Raw genomic sequence first — 17,263 nt, 5'->3', positions numbered from 1 at the left:
ACTGTATATTACCCTTAGGAGTCTCCAGTTTGACCATTGAGGTTTCAATAAAATATTAAGTGTAGAAAATGGGTCCACATCTTTGGCAAACTGTAAGCTCATGGCATCTAACTGTAAGTAGTTACTTCCATGATAGCCAACAGCTGCTGTTGATATAAACAAGTGCTCCCTTTGTTAAAGTTAAGAGGTAGCTGTGGAAGACACCAGGGACACCATGCACTGGAGCTCTGTGTTCGAGCTCCACAGACAGAGAGAAAAAGAGAGACTGGACAAACGAGCCAAAGACGGCAGCTTCGAGAAACTGCCAGAAGGGCTGACACTGGGAACGGACAGAGTGAACGAGCTGAAAGAGATCGGCCATACTGAAGCATCCTGATGTGCAGATGGCTAGAGACCTGAGTCTAAGATATTTCTTTTCTTGATATTTTGGTAGAAGAGTAAAGATTGCTGCTGCGCTGTTTTTTTCTCTCCTAGCCCTGTTAGTTTTTCAGACAGCCTGTAACATTTGGAGACTTCATCTGAAGCCCGTGTGTTATTTTCTTTTTCCGTGGAATCCAGGCGGAGCGGTGGCTCTGTGGCTAAGGATCTGTGCCTGTGACTGGAAGGTTGCCAGTTCAAATCCCGTGGCCGGCAGAGGAATCCTACTCTGTTGGGCCCCTGAGCAAGGCCCTTAACTCTAACTGCTCCAGGGGTGCTGTACAATGGCAGACCCTGCGCTCTGACCCCAAGCTTCTCTCCCTGTCTGTGTGTCTGTGTCTCCATGGAGAAAAGCTGGGGTATGCGAAAAGATGAATTCCTAATGCAAGAAATTGTATAGGGCTAATAAAGAAACATTATCATTATCAGAGATGGCTGGAAATAGCACTGTTGCAGTTGATGGTGGGGGTGGGTTTTCATGCTCAACACTAAGCTTTGTGGAGAAACACATGGAGATTGCATTGCCCTCAAAAAGGGGTTGGGGAACCTGGATGGAAGGGGCTGAAAATGGGGACTGGAAGATGGCCCTGAGGCAGATCTAAACAGCTCTGCTGCACTCTTGGAATTTTCTCCTGTAGCCAAGCACTGAAACTGCTACTCTAGACAGATGCGATTAGCAATTCATGGATACTGAGCTGTTCTATGCTTATGCTGTTATGCTATCATCATTCTGCATGGCTTCAGTTGTTTTACTAGTGTTGCTGATGTCACAGTACATTAACAGTACAGTACTGGAAGTGACATGGAATGCAGAGCTCATGGATGTGTACTGTGATGAAAGAACTAACCCAATCTATACAACTAAACGTGATGATGGACTTTAGGAAAAATAATGTTTCAGAAGTCTGTAGGAGAAAATATTATGCTGCAGCTAACTCTCTAATCACATTGTAGATCTGGTTAGTCATGCACTGTATGATGTGTAAGTCCTAACTACACTCCCTTTATATGAAAATTGAGCAATACATCATAATAGAGTGCAAATCTCTTAATATAAGATGAGACAGTTCTAGCGTTGTCACTCCCCAGGACTCACAAAACAATTCAAATCCCCACAATCACTGGCCTTTTGACATACAGTAACATTATTGTTTATTTTCCATTGCTTGTGCCAGGGATGCAGTTTGTACAGTAGTTTTGACTGACAGAAATTTTACTTTTTTACTGTGCATATATTTTTGATATCTTGAAATTTCATATTCTGATTATATAATAATAATAATAATAATTGCTTACACTTATATAGCGCTTTTCTGGACACTCCACTCAAAGCGCTTTACAGGTAATGGGGACTCCCCTCAACCACCATCAATGTGCAGCACCCACCTGGATGATGCGACGGTAGCCATAGTGCGCCAGAACGCTCACCACACATCAGCAATCAGTGGGGAGGAGAGCAGAGTAATGTAGCCAGTTCATAGAGGGGGATTATTAGGAGGCCATGATTGGTAAGGGCCAATTGGAAATTTGGTCAGGACGCGGGGGTTACACCCCTACTCTTTTCGAGAAACGCCTTGGGATTTTTAATGACCACAGAGAGTCAGGACCTCGGTTTTACGTCTCATCTGAAGGACGGCGCCTGTTTACAGTATAGTGTCCCTGTCACTATACTGGGGCATTAGGACCCACATGGACCGCAGGGTGAGCGCCCCCCTGCTGGCCCCACTAACACCTCTTCCAGCAGCAACCTTAGTTTTTCCATGAAGGTTATAAGAGTATGTTATAAATAAAATACAGAAATAAATATGAAAAAATAATGGAAATCTAAAAGATTTTTATCTGTCCTGTTTTATCTGTCCTCCTCAACGCATTTTTGGAAATCAAGACTTAATTAAAAAATAAAATTAAAAAAACAAAAAAATATATAATTTTTAAAAGTGACTCGAGTCATTTTTGAACATATCTAGTAATATTAACATTGAAAAAAATTATGTGATGATGTAATGGAGTACCACAAGGATCTTTACAAGGTCCAGTGCTGTTCTTAATTTATATCAATAATGTTGATTTTAGAATAATTAGTAAACTAGTCAAATTTGCGAACAAAAGCAAATTAGGAGGATTAGTAAACACTTTTAGAAACAGCAAAAAAAATCCAAAAGATTTAGATAAAATGCACTAATGGGTGAACACCTGGCAGATGATATTTAGTGTGTAGATAAATGGTGGGTATTGCATTCTGGCAGTAACAACACACCATTAATACAAAATAGGAAATGCTGAGCTAGAATAGGCTACTTATGCAAAAGAAAGGAAACACAATGGCCAAAACGTTGTGTTTCCTTTCTTCTCTTTTCAGCAAGGAATAAACCTTTATTTGTTCCTTTGCAGCCTATGCATGCTAACGCAGCTACCTACTTGAACTACTTATGCAAAAGACAGGTGTTTATGTTGATGCATCCTTTACATCTTCTCTAGACAATGGGGGAAACAATTAAAAAGGAAAGCACAATGCTGGGATTTATAGTAAAAAGAAAATTAAAATCAAGGGATGTGATGTTAAAAAAATGTATTGTGTTGTAAATTGTATATTGTATGTCTTGTTTACCAAGTTATAGAAAAGGTATTTCTGCTGTGGAATCCATCCAGAGAAGAGCAATAAGATGCATTTAGCAGTTTAAGGTAATGTGCCGCACTGAGAGATCTACCTAGCATATTCCTCCAGAATGAACAGTGAAACACAAAACAGAAGGCACAAGAAGACAGTACTTGGAAGTTAGTTTAAAATAGAGAACAGGAGTCACTTATTTATTCCAGTCATGTAAATACTTATTCATACCTTTTTATGATCTTAAAACATATTACTGAAAATATCACACCAGTAGGAAGAGTTGGAAGCTGCTATTTATTTATTTTTTAATATTCCAGAGAATCAATTCTGTAGAAAACCCCCACAGAGAAATAGTTACAGTGTCCACCTAATTTATTCATACCCCAAATGAAATGAAAGAGGAACAGTAAACATCAAATGACAGACTTACAGATTGGAAAGTTCCTTGCTTAAAATTCCAAACATATTATACAGTAATTTTAATGCAGTGGCACAGAACAAAGTCATGTTTGTCATAAATAATTTAAATCCACATTTGCTCACACCCCTGTAGTTAGTATTTTTTGAAATGCCCTCTGAGTGACTAGACACCTCCTGTAGTGTGCTATGAGGTTCTGGCATGTTAGAGGGTTTTTTTAACATTCCTCTATGCAGAATAGCTCTAAGTCTTTCAGCCCCTTAGGTTTCTGTTAGTGAACTGCTATCTCGAATTAGGATCACAAATGCTCCATTTAATTGTGCTCTGAAAACTGTGACAGCCAGTTGAGAACATTTATTTTGTTGTGCTGTAATGTCCATTTCCAGCCAAGCTTGAATCATTGGCAAAGAAAACATAAGTGTCTGGTCAAAATGCTGTTGTTCATATTGGACTTCACGATTTCCTTGGTCTTGACAGAGGCTCCAGGACCCTGATCAATTTTCATTTAATCCAACCTTAAGACATTGTTTCAGTTGTCATTCATGTGAAGTTTGGCAAGTTTGAGTCATCTCTTTTTGTGGTTCACCCTCAGAAGAGGCTTCTTGGCTTCTTTCATGCAAACCAGTTATGAATGCCACATTAATGCGGGGGCACTATTGACATTAGTTTTCAACACTTTGTATTCTGACAATGCCACTCTACAGTATATTGGAGATCTCTAGCTGTTGCCTTTGAATTTGTAGTTGACTCCCAATCTCACTTTTTTCACTGTCTGTGGTGACAAGATGCACTTGTGTCCTCTTCCTAACAGGGTACAACTATACCAGAAGTTTTACATTTCTTAAAAAGAACACGGCAGTAGAAAGTGGAAGATTCAGCTTTTTGTAGATTCTTTTAAAGCCATCATTCAATTTGTGGAGGTCAATGGCCATTTGCCTGCAGTCTTCAGAGAGCTCTCTGACCTTAACCATGATGACGCACGAGACTGAAATCCAAATGTTTTCCTTGTATTACCTCCTTTTTTACCCCAGGAGGGAAACGGGAAACCTTCAAAGGCCTCTCTACAGATCCAGAAGCTTTCATTGCACTTCCAAAGAGCAAAGTGTTATTTTTATTGAATTTATTTTAAATGAATGCTAATAATTCCATTTTAATAGAATCCTAATTATTATCAATATTACTAATAAATATAACCCCTTTCTTTTATGGAATTCAATTATTATGAAATTCTTACAATTTTTTAAGGAAGTCTTCATATCATCAGCTCACAGATTTCAGGCAATGCTAAAGTTCTATGTTAATACCATGTAACGCAACGGGGGCTCAGGCGGGCGCCCTTGCCGCATCTGGTCGGCCCCATCCCGACTGGAGGCTCGAACCCGGGACTCCCGCGTCTCTCTGCAGCGACCTAGCCCCGTGAGCCAAAGAGAGATCTCTCCACAGCCCAGTAGCTGTGGTCCTGCTATCACAGGGAAGGGCGGTGACGTCACCCGCTCTGGTACGCCGGCTCTTACACAGTGCCTGTCGGCCGTAAGCGTTACACTCTCCCCCGCTTAAATCGCCGTCCCCGGCGAAGGGCTATCCCACCCCGCTTCTGACACCAATGTAACGCAACGGGGGCTCAGGCGGGCGCCCTTGCCGCATCTGGTCGGCCCCATCCCGACTGGAGGCTCGAACCCGGGACTTCCGCGTCTCTCTGCAGCGACCTAGCCCCGTGAGCTAAAGAGAGATCTCTCTACAGCCCAGTAGCTGTGGTCCTGCTATCACAGGGAAGGGCGGTGACGTCACCCGCTCTGGTACGCCGGCTCTTACACACACTGCTTGTCGGCCGTAAGCGTTACACTCTCCCCCGCTTAAATCGCCGTCACCGGCGAAGGGCTATCCCGCCCCGCTTCTGACACCAATGTAACGCAACGGGGGCTCAGGCGGGCGCCCTTGTCGCATCTGGTCGGCCCCATCCCGACTGGAGGCTCGAACCCGGGACTCCCGTGTCTCTCTGCAGCGACCTAGCCCCGTGAGCCAAAGAGAGATCTCTCCACAGCCCAGTAGCTGTGGTCCTGCTATCACAGGGAAGGGCGGTGACGTCACCCGCTCTGGTACGCCGGCTCTTACACAGTGCCTGTCGGCCGTAAGCGTTACAACCACATTGCAAAGTGCACCATTCTTCAGTCACTTACTGTGAATCTGAACAGTGTTTACATTTGTAGTTTGCTGATGAAGAATTTTGGACTTTTACATGTCTTAGATCCCATTGTTGTATTTGCCTCAATGTTGACATATATCTAGAGATTCATTACTGTGAAGGTCCATGCAAGTCACTTTACCTGTGAAACCCTCCTTTACATCATAGCCATTTCAAAATAGGCATTGCAGTCACTAAGTTGAAATAGTTACATAAAAGGAAAAAAGCAATTTAGGAGTTATATAGCTTATTTGATATCATGTCCTCTGTTGTTTATTTTTAATATTGTATTGTGATGCACTATTTAGACAGATTTAAAAATAAGCAAAAACTTTCCTCAAACACAATAATCAGACAGACTGGACAGACTATAAAACTGTTTTGAACTGGCTCGGTGTCTTATTTATTTTTATTGGATTTTTTAAATCAAATCAATTCACATTCATATTAATTATTTTTAAATGCTTCAAGTTACTTGAGAAAATGTAATCAAAATAAAAAAAAATTAAATTATATCTGTGAGGTAATTTTAATGTGCACTTTGTCTTAAAATCATACAGGTCTTTACAGGGGAAGTCTCTTTTGTTCTAGATGATTTATAATGGCTCAAAGGCTGCTGAATAAGTAAAACCATGTTTAAAAAATGCAGAAACACTCAATCTTGCATAATCCCCAGTGAGTCAGACATGTTTTTTTTGGCTTTTGAATGGCTGGCCACTCCAAGAAGTAATCCATCAAACAGATTATTGAAATCGCCAAAAATAATAAGGTGGCAGTACTAGTGTATAACATTTTAATGTTTTAACTTCAGAGAGATCCGTACCAGAAGCTTTGAACTGTTCTGAGACAGTTTCATGAGCATGAATCACTGTGACATAGTGAAGCCTTTGATGACAGTTCTGTAACAATGTGAAATTGCATGCTGTATCTGCTGGCCAGGGTGGCACAGTGACTCAGTGGTTAGCATTAGTGCTTGGGCCTGGGGTTCAATTCCAGACCTGTTTGTGTAGTTGAATAGTTTTGTACTGTATGTTCTCCCCATGGTTTCCTTTGAGTGCTCTAGTTTAGTCCCAAAGTCCAAAGACATACTGGTGGGTTAGTTGACATCTAAGAAATTTTAGCCCTGGTGTTAGTGTGTCTGTGTCTGTGTTTGTGTCTGTCTGCTCTGTGATTCAGTCCCATTCAGGGCGTAGCTTACCTTGGGCGTGTTTCTTGCCAGGATAGGCTCTGGCTCCCCCGTGACCCTAAATTGGAAGGAGCAGTTAGAAAATGGATGGATCAGTCTTCTGGCCAACCTGGTCTTCTGGCAGACAAGGCGCTGCCATCACTGTAATTAACACGTGCTACCAAAAAAACAAAAACTCAAAGAAATTAAAATGTTGAACCTCATTAAATAATTAAATTCACACCATTTTCATAAGGCTTCTGCATTATTCTTAAATGTATTGTCTTATTTGGTTTAAATGGAATGCCAATGTTCAGTAGAAATGCACAACTTTAGATTGTCAATAAGATTTATAGACTAGAGTTATTGTGAAAAACTGAAGTAGCTTAGCATTTGTCTTTTCCATAGAGTATCGCCATTTTAACAGTCACTATGTTGTATCTGTAAAGGATGATATCAGAATGTATGTATTAGCGACAGAAAAATAGTTTGCATGAAGTCAGTTTGTGACATTCCAGAAATCTAAAGTTAAAATCAAGACACTGATAACTGAGCGGATAATATACCCTTCACATTTCAAGCAAGGGAGTGAATGGGATGATAAAAAGTCTGAGGGTGGAAAATAAATAAATATATTTTCGGCAGGTACTGTAGCAATGGATGAGAAATACAGACTGAGGCATAGGAAACAATTATGTTTCAGTGCTAGGTGATGTGAAGATTTTCAAGTTGTGGATTATGAAATACAGCTTTAAACTTTGCTTCTCATTAATAATGCAGCCAGATTCATGGTTAAAGCTTAACAGTATGGTATATTTCAATGTTTGGTGTTGTATAAGGTAAACAATCATAATATTATAGAATGTCTACATAGAGTGTCATTAATAGTATGGAGTTGTGTGCGATATTCTGGTTCAGTAGAAGTCTGAATGCCAAGATCAAAATTGTTCTCTCAACACTAGATAATTGCTAGCATAATTAAAAATGCATTTAACATCTCTATGGTAATAGCCATAACTATGCATTAATTCATCAACACCAATTAACGATTAGCATTATGGGAGTTTGTTATATGATTTGAAGTGGGATAGTCTATATACTCCTTGTATTTTTCTCTGTTGAGACAGGCATAAATAAGAAATATATTTTTTTAATCAAGCATTGTGGACTGTTTCATGTATGACAGTGTGTCTTAGGAGCTAGCACTTCTGCCTCACAAGTCTTGGGTTCTGGTATGATACCAGACAGTAGTAGTTTTGGAGACTGCTTGGGAATGTGGGTTTTCTGCAGATGCTTCAGTTTTCTTTCATCTTCCGAAGATGTGCTCATCTATAAATTGTCCTTGTGTGTACAGTATGCACGTGTGTGTGTGCTCTTTTTTAGGTTGTAGCCTCACCTTTCTGGATAGGTTTTGGGTTGCTGCAAGCTCTTGCCAAGAATAAGTGGATTTTTGATCATGCGTCAATGATCTGCTTTTATTCTGTTACACAAAAATAGAAGAATAAACAGAACATCTTGACATCACTACAGCAACAGAGCAAGGTTATTCCACTGTTCTAATAACAATAACTTTCTCTCTACTACTACTATTAGCCAGCAGCCATATCACCCTGCAACTCACAACTGGCAGCCCACTGAAGTTAAGCAGGTGTGAGCCTGGTCAGTACCTGGATGGGAGACCTCCTGGGAAAAACGAAGGTTGCTGCTGCAAGAGGTGTTAGTGGGGCCAGCAGGGGGCGCTCACCCTGTGGTCCATGTGGGTCCTAATGCCCCAGTATAGTGATGGGGACACTATACTGTAAACAGGCGCCGTCCTTCAGATGAGATGTAAAACCGAGGTCCTGACTCTCTGTGGTCATTAAAATCCCAAGGCGTTTCTCGAAAAGAGTAGGGGTGTAACCTCCGCGTCCTGACCAAATTTCCCATTCGCCCTTACCAATCATGGCCTCCTAATAATCCCCATCTATGAATTGGCTTCATTACTCTGCTCTCCTCCCCACTGATACCTGATGTGTTGTGAGTGTTCTGGCGCACTATGGCTGCCGTCACATCATCCAGGTGGATGCTGCACATTGGTGGTGGTGGAGGGGAGTCCCCATTACCTGTAAAGCGCTTTGAGTGGAGTGTCCAGAAAAGCGCTATATAAGTGTTAGCAATTATTATTATTATTATTATTATTACTAATAATACTGCAGAGTTCTAACACTGTTACTAGAATTGTTAATAACATTAGTACTTAATATGCAAAAATTCTTCAACTGCAAAATGAAAAAAAAAACATTAAAGTACCAGAATGGAAGCATAATAGACAGATGTAATAGAAAATGTACGTCTTTTTTTTATTTACCACTGCCAGTTTTTTGTAATTGCAGTTATAGGAGGCTGATTTTCATTCTAATTTGTGAGTCTAAGTTTGGAATATACACAGATAGGGTACTTATAGAGATTAGCATTATTACTTAGAGCCAAAGTTCATGACACCTCTACTTCTGCCAGTCCTATTTCTCTTACAGTATTATCTGCACCTGGAGGTTCTTTTACTCTTTCACATTTTTGGGGTTTTATATTAAATTTAAACTGTAGATGAGCGAACAGACAAACATCCTCTGTGTTAAATCTTGAATTAAAAGTGTTTAAAAACATTTGGATGTGTAGAAATCCAATATTGTTAATTGTCTTAGAGCACTTTTGTATTGTTATCTAAATTAACATGAAGGCTGATTTGAGATATCCTTACATTTTTTAGGTCTGGATGGTCCTGTATATTTTTAATTTTTCTTCCTAAGAGAGATTTGCACAACTGGTCAACACTGAGCTGTCTCTGGTCATAAATGCACACATAAAGAGGATAAAAGTTGTTTAGTGTGTTCTGCATTTTATGAGGGTCAGAGCTACCATAGCTGTACACATTGGATCTGGTACCTCGTAAAAGATTTATAATGGAAGCATCCAACTTGGTTCATGGTACTATGTGTACTGTACTTTCATCTTATTATCTTAGTACGCAGAACAATAAAGTACACAATACCTTCAAGCTCATTTCAAAATATACTGCACATTCAGCTCGCCGCTTGTTAAGTTGTGTTTTAAAAAGCGGCGTTAGTGAACAGGAAACAGCTGTAAAGGAATAGGTCACATTACCCCAGTGGCTCAATGACTCACTTGTTTGAATTCAGCATTGATCTTCAATTTGAATCAGTGTCTTCAGTGATCATCTGCTATATCTGTGAAGCACCCAATCAACATCTGCTGCCATGGACTACAACAGCAGAAATTCAGACATACTGTATCCCTTCAGTGAGCACAACACACAGGCTTTGAATAGGACTGTGCCTGAATGCAGTTGTCTTTTTTTAGATGATAATCCTGATTATCAGTTTATTATTTTAGGCCATTTACTTTAAAATGAATGAACTTAATGTAGATGTTGTAGACAGCTTATTTTGATATGATAGTTTAAGGCCTAGCTTCAAAGTCCTGTAGACTGCTTTTGATATAAATCTCAATCCTTACAAAATATTTTGGATATTATTCATCTTCCATTTTTGACAGTTTTTATTCTGTTGTTCAAGTGTGGAAACACAGTCCTTCATGCCATCACTAAATTAACACAGCAAAGATATTTCACTATTCTGTTAAAAATTACTTTTTCTCACGTGCTGAACAACTGTAATAACATTACAGGTTCTGTATCCGTATGGTGTAAAAAATCAAAGTTGTGAAAATGTGAAAAAGAAATTGTGAAAATTTAATTTTCATTGCCATAGATTGTGTAGGTAATTGAAAGTTTAAAAAAGCTACATTTTTCATATCCTCAGGTTTTAGTAGCTTGATTTCACTCCTTTGATAAAACACCCTTTTAAATATTTTTAATTGAATACTGTCAGGAATTATTTATTTTTTTATTTAAAAGAACGCATATACATTTTAGCCAAACGCATGAAATCAACTGAAGCCATTGTATTATATTAAAATGTATATTTTTGTTGCAATAATTGCAAACACCTGAAACACAAGTTGAGCTCTATAATCCAGACACTGAACGGTCAAATCTGGACAGTGTCATTAATCGACTGACCAGGGCTGAGGAATTAAACGTGCACAGCTAGCCAAGAGCCATGAGGGTTGGACTTGATTTGCACAGGATATTCCTGGCTTGCTGTGACCCACTGAGTATCAATGAGGTATAAAGCCAGTGAGAACCTCATAAATCTTCCATTCCATGCTAACTCATTCCAGACACAGGGAGTGGAAATATGAAAAATGGTGTTCAGCTCTCAGAGTACATTTCTATAGGCAAATATGCATAATATAGTGGTTGTAACAGTGTTGACAATCAATACATAGTTTCTAATTGGGAGTCCAAAATTTGTAGTCTCAAAGTGAAAAAATACAAATGTAAAAAATTATAGTCTGTCAGGAGTTAATTTTGTCTTGCTGTTATCCAAACTGCGTACGTTGTTAGAAATTCATGGGTGTGTATGACGTTCATGGGTGTGTATGTTGTTAGTATCTATTTGCTCCTGTTTTCACTCCAATGTCAAACACCAGATAAAACTCCGAGGGGATCCAGGTTTTAAGTGACATAAGGAATAACAAAAGCACCACACACCTGAACAGTTATAAAAATGACTTATTCAAAGTTGAATAAATGAAAGTTATTAAAAAAAATCAGAATTGCCCTAATATCTTGTAATTCTCTTTTGTAGGAAGAAATCCTTTTTATTCTCAGCTCTGTATGCTGCATTTATATTTGGTGGCCGCCACCTGATGAAACAGAGGGAAAAGTTTGAACTGCGAAAACCTCTAGTACTTTGGTCACTGAGCCTTGCTGTCTTTAGGTAAGTGAAATATGGTTGAATTTTTTTTTCCAACAGAGCAAATCAGTTTTACATTTTTGATAGAACTGTCTTTAACAGGTCATATCAAAAATTGTTTGGAAGAGATTTCTTTATAAAAAGATAGTTTTAATCGGACACTGCAGAGTGTTTACCAGTGTAAACAACTTCCAAATAATGAAGAAAGGTAAAGAGATCAAGCTGTAGGTTCTGGGTGAGAAGAGTGGGTGTCCTCAATTGGTAGAGCTCTACTAGGAGTAGGGTTGCGATTAGTTATCAAGACTTCTCTTATACTTCTGTTCAATGGCATCTCCTATGGCTTGCTAGGCAGTTAGACTAAGTGGCTAATCAAAGTGATGATTGAGGTGTTGTTGGCATCATCCATGGAGGGTTCTGTGACTTCTCCAAGCAGTCCCCGGAGCTCTTCACTTTATTTATACCTGTCTCAGAGCCCTGGATCTGCGCCTGCCTGACTCAGGCTGCAAGCTGTCTGAGGCTTCCTATCATTTCCTCACTCCATCTTCATGACTCTACCCTGAATCAAGGTCAAGCTCAATAAAGGGATTTTGGTTAAAAAAGGGAAGTTACATTCCATATAGCAGAGTAGAGCATGTCTTTACATCTATATCTGTCCATGTCACAGGACGTACTTTATCTTCAGTTTTGTTGCTAGGTCAATGTCTGTGGATGTTGATCTGCCCTTTGTTCCACACATTTTTCACACATACTGTATGCATGGCTGGATCTCTCCCCCCTCCTCCAGTTGCGGGACATCAGGGTTTTGAACTATTCGAACAATTAACTGATTTACAAGCTGTAAGGGAGCTCTGTCTCTGTATATTGGAGGTCCACAAGCATTGTATCACAACTATATTATGTGTTGGTTTAAACAAAGGATTGTTTTACATTTCTAAAATAAACTCCACAAATGTGAAAAGTGGAGTAAAGTAATTATTTTGGGGGAGTAGCCTTTATGTTCCCTCTTAAATTGTGACTCAATTGTGCTTTAGCATGTGCTATAGATCCTTTACACTAAGAGACGGCAAATAGTTCATTAGAACGATGGTGGAGTTGGCAAACATCACATATTGATACAGTGAAAATTAAGCTTAGACTAATTATCTCTAATTATAGTCATGTATCCCAAGTTCAGACACTGGATATTAAATCTGAGTATTTTGTTTTATAACTTCATTAAATATAGTATTTAAGCCAGGGATGGAGGTAATGCACATTGTACCCAATTTTGTTTTTCCTCTTTTTTCTGGCTTCTAATTTTGATATATTGGACTTGTGTGCTGCAACACAGCAGAGCTCTGTGGATCAGAGCAGCATGTTAAAATCCTCTCTGGCAGACAGACGCCTGAGCTCTTGACCTGAACTTGAGTGACATCCAGCTCCAGGTTTTCTGTCACCAGTTCCTGCAGTAGCTTTAAGCTGTTTTTATCCTGAAATACTGCTTTAACAATACCTTGTCTTATGCTACCTCTTGATTCAACATGACATTCTCTCCTTCTAGCACTACTTTTCATTTTTACATAAGCTACTCAATAACAATAAATCTTCCTCCTCCATTGTTCACACCACCATTTCCAATTATTAATAATATACAGCCAAATTCACTTTTTATTAGAGCATAAAAAGTGTGAAAAGCAATTAAGTGCCTAAGAGTTTGACATTTATGTCTGGTTGGTGCTTTTATGACAGGTTGGTGTGGCATTGTCCACTGTGCATGGAAAACAATGCTATATGACACATATGACACTTAACCTTGTTCACTTATATAGAAAAGTCAGGCTTATTGACAGTGATATTCCCGATATTCTTGATTCTGGAGGGCTCGCCAGGTTCACCAGGTGTTTTAGGTACAGTACCTTAAAATCCTTAATACGTCAAGAGCCGGAAGCAGTGGTATTATAGACCAATTAAGTGACTGACTGATTCAAATGAAGTCATTAAGAATCCAGCATGTAATGAAAACCAGCTGGCAGAGCAGCACTCTAGGACCAGAAGTACTTAATTAGATAAGTACAGAAGCTAAAGTAAGGGTTCCTTAGCACTATTGTCTCAGTCAAAACTAAGACACTTGTAGATCTCTGATTTCATCAGGTTTTTTTAATGATAGCAGTCAGGGCTTCAACAACAGATGGAGAGACATTCAATAATGGAATCTAAGGTGAGGACCCCAAAGTATGGCTTTGCCTAAGCCTATTTTATATTAGGCAATGCATGCAAAATAAGGATTATAAAGATAGCATATTATATTGGAATATTCACTTCTTCTTAATGTATATATTACAGCAGTGAATACCAGATATCAACATTAATCATATAAAAAGTACCTTTCAGTAATGTCCCAAAAGGCATTATGAGTAGTAAAATATTACAGAGCTACAGGTTGTCCTCTTTATACGTTGTCTCTCTTATGTTATTTGGATATATTTTTTGTCATTCCTTTATTAAGGAACAGTTTTCTGTTAGCTCATATTTTGTCTATTTGGCACACATTTCTGGAATGCTTATACAGCAAATTGCAAGGACCAGCTGCTGCTGTTATTGGAAAATATCTAAAAAATGTCAATATAAGAATATAAAAAGGAGCTCTCTTACATTTTGTGTCACGTTATGCTCAGAAACAAAATTAGTTTTCCTTAGATTTCTCATTTAACATGCTATAACTTACATCACTTAGGAAATGGATTTGCTTCTCTTACCACAGTTTTAAATCTGTAAAAGCTATTTCAAGATAGTATTTAAATGGAAGTGTTCTGGTTTTCCACCTGATCTCTTACTTATGTAACTGAACTAAGTAATCAATTGCATTTAAGTCATTTGATAGAGTTAATCCTATAAGGAGCACATAAAATTCTGCTGGACTGTATTCATTATGAACAAATCTGAGGAGCAAGTTAAAAATGAGATGCTGTGCTTAAACATTTAAACTGTTTGAAGTATTCAATGGTAATTTCTTGTATAGCTATGTTTGTGTTATTGTGTTCTCAGTTCTAGAGATAAGTCTTTTACGTAGAATGGTACCCCATTATAAACGTCTTTTTACACCTGGGACACACATAAGAATAATTAGTGCCAAGAAAAATATATTGCAACGGTAGGAAAAGGCCACAGTACATAATCACAGCAACATCATCTTATTACAGCTACATCATTATTTCTCACCTATGTAGAGTTTGGTTTTTCTCATCAAATCATATCTAGCAGTTTAGTGGTCAAGTCACGATTTACCTTGAGAACTGCTCCTTTGCACATAGTGTAAGTCTCTCCCATCAGTTCTGTGTTGAAATTGTAAAGCTTCCCTCTAAAAGTGCCATGTAGCTCCCTGATAAATTCTATATTTTAATCTGTATTTAGTCTTTGTTGATACCTTTGTATAAATACATTATGTAGCTGTAGTTTGTGTTGTGATGCCATTTTCACAGTGTAGCAATAAACCACCAAACACACTGTGGTCTGCTACTGTATATTTCTTAATTACAAAATCCTGAACCCCATGCAACACGTAGGATTTAGCAACAAAGTCCAAAGTAGTAAAGTCATCTTCTGGGTTAAGGGCATTTGTGAATGGTAGTATTGTTTTTTATTAGAGAACTGTATGTAATCATTTCAAATAAATATATTAATACTAATTGTGGGGAGTGGGGGTACAAAAACACAAGTTACTGTGTTTAAAAGTTTACAGATAAGGTGTTTTAGAGACCTGCATGTAAACCTCCCAGAAAACTCCATGCTTCCACCGAGTACAGTACTTGACCTTATATAATGCCTACAGAGGCCAAAGAAGAGATAAACTGCCTTCTAAAATGAATAGGTTACAACCCACGATTAAATCTCTCTAATACAGAAGTCACAAAATAAATGGGAGAATATCTCCCTATTCCAAAATCAGTGGCAATATTTAACCAAGGGATTCTTCACACAGGAACTCCAGGTTCTCCAAAAATCTACAGTGTAGCTAGCTCTCTTAGCAAGATTCAAATAAAGTACTTAGATCCCTTCGTTTTTTACTTAAGCCTGGTACAAGCTTCAAGTTCCAACTTCTCCTAACTCCTCTCTCTCGTGGTCTGGCCTTCTTTTCTACCTCTCCCTTTTCTCTCTCTTGATCTGATTAAATACAGTATGGCGTTTTTCTGGACTGTTGATTGACACTTAATAATTTACCCAGAACTTAATTAACTAAGGTAAAGCAAGTTAAACTTTATGATTGCTTCGATCAGCCCCCACATCATAGCAAGCATCCCCTCTGCTTTGAAACTGGATATGTTTACACTGCCAGGTGTTACACACTTTATATAGATTCTGAAAAAACCTCCATTGTCACCTGCCTCAGCCTGTGACAATATGATTTACTTTATAATGAAAAATTTATATTTAGAGAATTAATAGGAATTAATATTTTTATCATTTTTAATGCTGTCTGTTGAATAACTGTGGCACAGTGCTGGTCTGGGTAAAACTATTATGAACTATTATTATTAAAAATATTAAACATATGTTGCCACAGGCCGTCAGCTAATTCTAGTTAGATGGCAGCTGCAGTCCTCCATATATAAACTGGTTCTCTCTTTAGTAGGTGTATGAAGGACGAAGGAGCTTTGGAGGAAGACACTGTACACCGGTAGTCTGAGGGAGAGCCAAATACAGTCTTTCATGCAGAAGAATTTCTAAAAACTAAGACATGAGTAAACATGTTTCTTAGCAGGGATGCTGACAGTTGTAGGAAACTAAGAGAAAACAAAGGGATGACCTGGAGGACTTGTTTTTCCCCTTTTTATCATTTTACTTTTGAGAACCACTTGTTTTTTATTTAGGAAAAAAAAAGTTACACAGATTTGGCTTTCAATCTAAAGACTGATGGTATCGTTCTTAATCCAGCCTGCAACATTTTCTAATGAATATAACTAAATGAATTATAACTAAACCAGCATTTTGTTATAAAATGCTGGTGCATGTGTGAGGTGGATTTGGTTCATTGGATGAAATGATATTTCTTGAGTTTAACCAGTCAGTCTAATTAGCTCAGAAAACCCTTGTACCTTCATCTGTCCATACTGTATGTGCACCATGGGATGCGGCTATACCTTTTAAATCTCTGCCTTTCTATAAACAACATTCAATAAAAGGTTCAGAATCCTAATGTTCCACTTCTTGTGGTTTATACTAATAAACCTAATTTCTAATTGTGGAAAATGTCCTTTATGGACATAAGGACATATTAATGAATGACTTTCTGTAGTCACATAACAATGTATCAATGAATGTGTCCCCATTACATATAACTGCAGGAAGTATAGTATACATTAATAGACATCCAGAATGTAAATAATAAAGTATATTTTACTGAGCACTGAAACATATGTATCCCTTATTTATCAAATTTAAAAAAAGACAATTGTTTTTATAGCAGGTGCACTGGAATTTTATTGAACAGAAATTATGTACAGTAGGTAAAATATTGTTTCAAATTATAGGGGAAATAGTCTGCAAGGAAGAAAATAAATCTAATTTGATGCATGTGAGTTCTCGCACACGAGTTCCATATTCTTGGCCCAGCTTTGTTTAAAGAGTAATAAATCAGTGGCAAACTATTACAATTAAATATTTCTTACTAAAAATA

The 17,263-nt window shown here is 38.2% G+C and overlaps 1 protein-coding gene across 2 annotated transcripts in view; it reads left to right on the top strand.

The window, feature by feature from the left end:
- Positions 1–17,263, top strand: part of elovl6 (ELOVL fatty acid elongase 6) — a 67,001-nt gene that overhangs the window by 31,094 nt on the left and 18,644 nt on the right. For both annotated transcript variants that reach the window (XM_088627236.1, XM_088627235.1), the window contains exon 2: positions 11,503–11,634. In XM_088627236.1, coding sequence (XP_088483362.1) covers positions 11,503–11,634 — 132 coding nt within the window. The remainder of the gene's footprint in view (positions 1–11,502; positions 11,635–17,263) is intronic.

Source organism: Lepisosteus platostomus, chromosome 1 (genome assembly GCF_059453375.1).
Source record: "Lepisosteus platostomus isolate fLepPlt1 chromosome 1, fLepPlt1.hap1, whole genome shotgun sequence".
Classification (NCBI taxonomy): domain Eukaryota; kingdom Metazoa; phylum Chordata; class Actinopteri; order Semionotiformes; family Lepisosteidae; genus Lepisosteus; species Lepisosteus platostomus.
The sequence above is the reverse complement of the archived record's forward strand: the minus strand, read 5'-3'. Positions and strand labels throughout refer to the sequence as shown.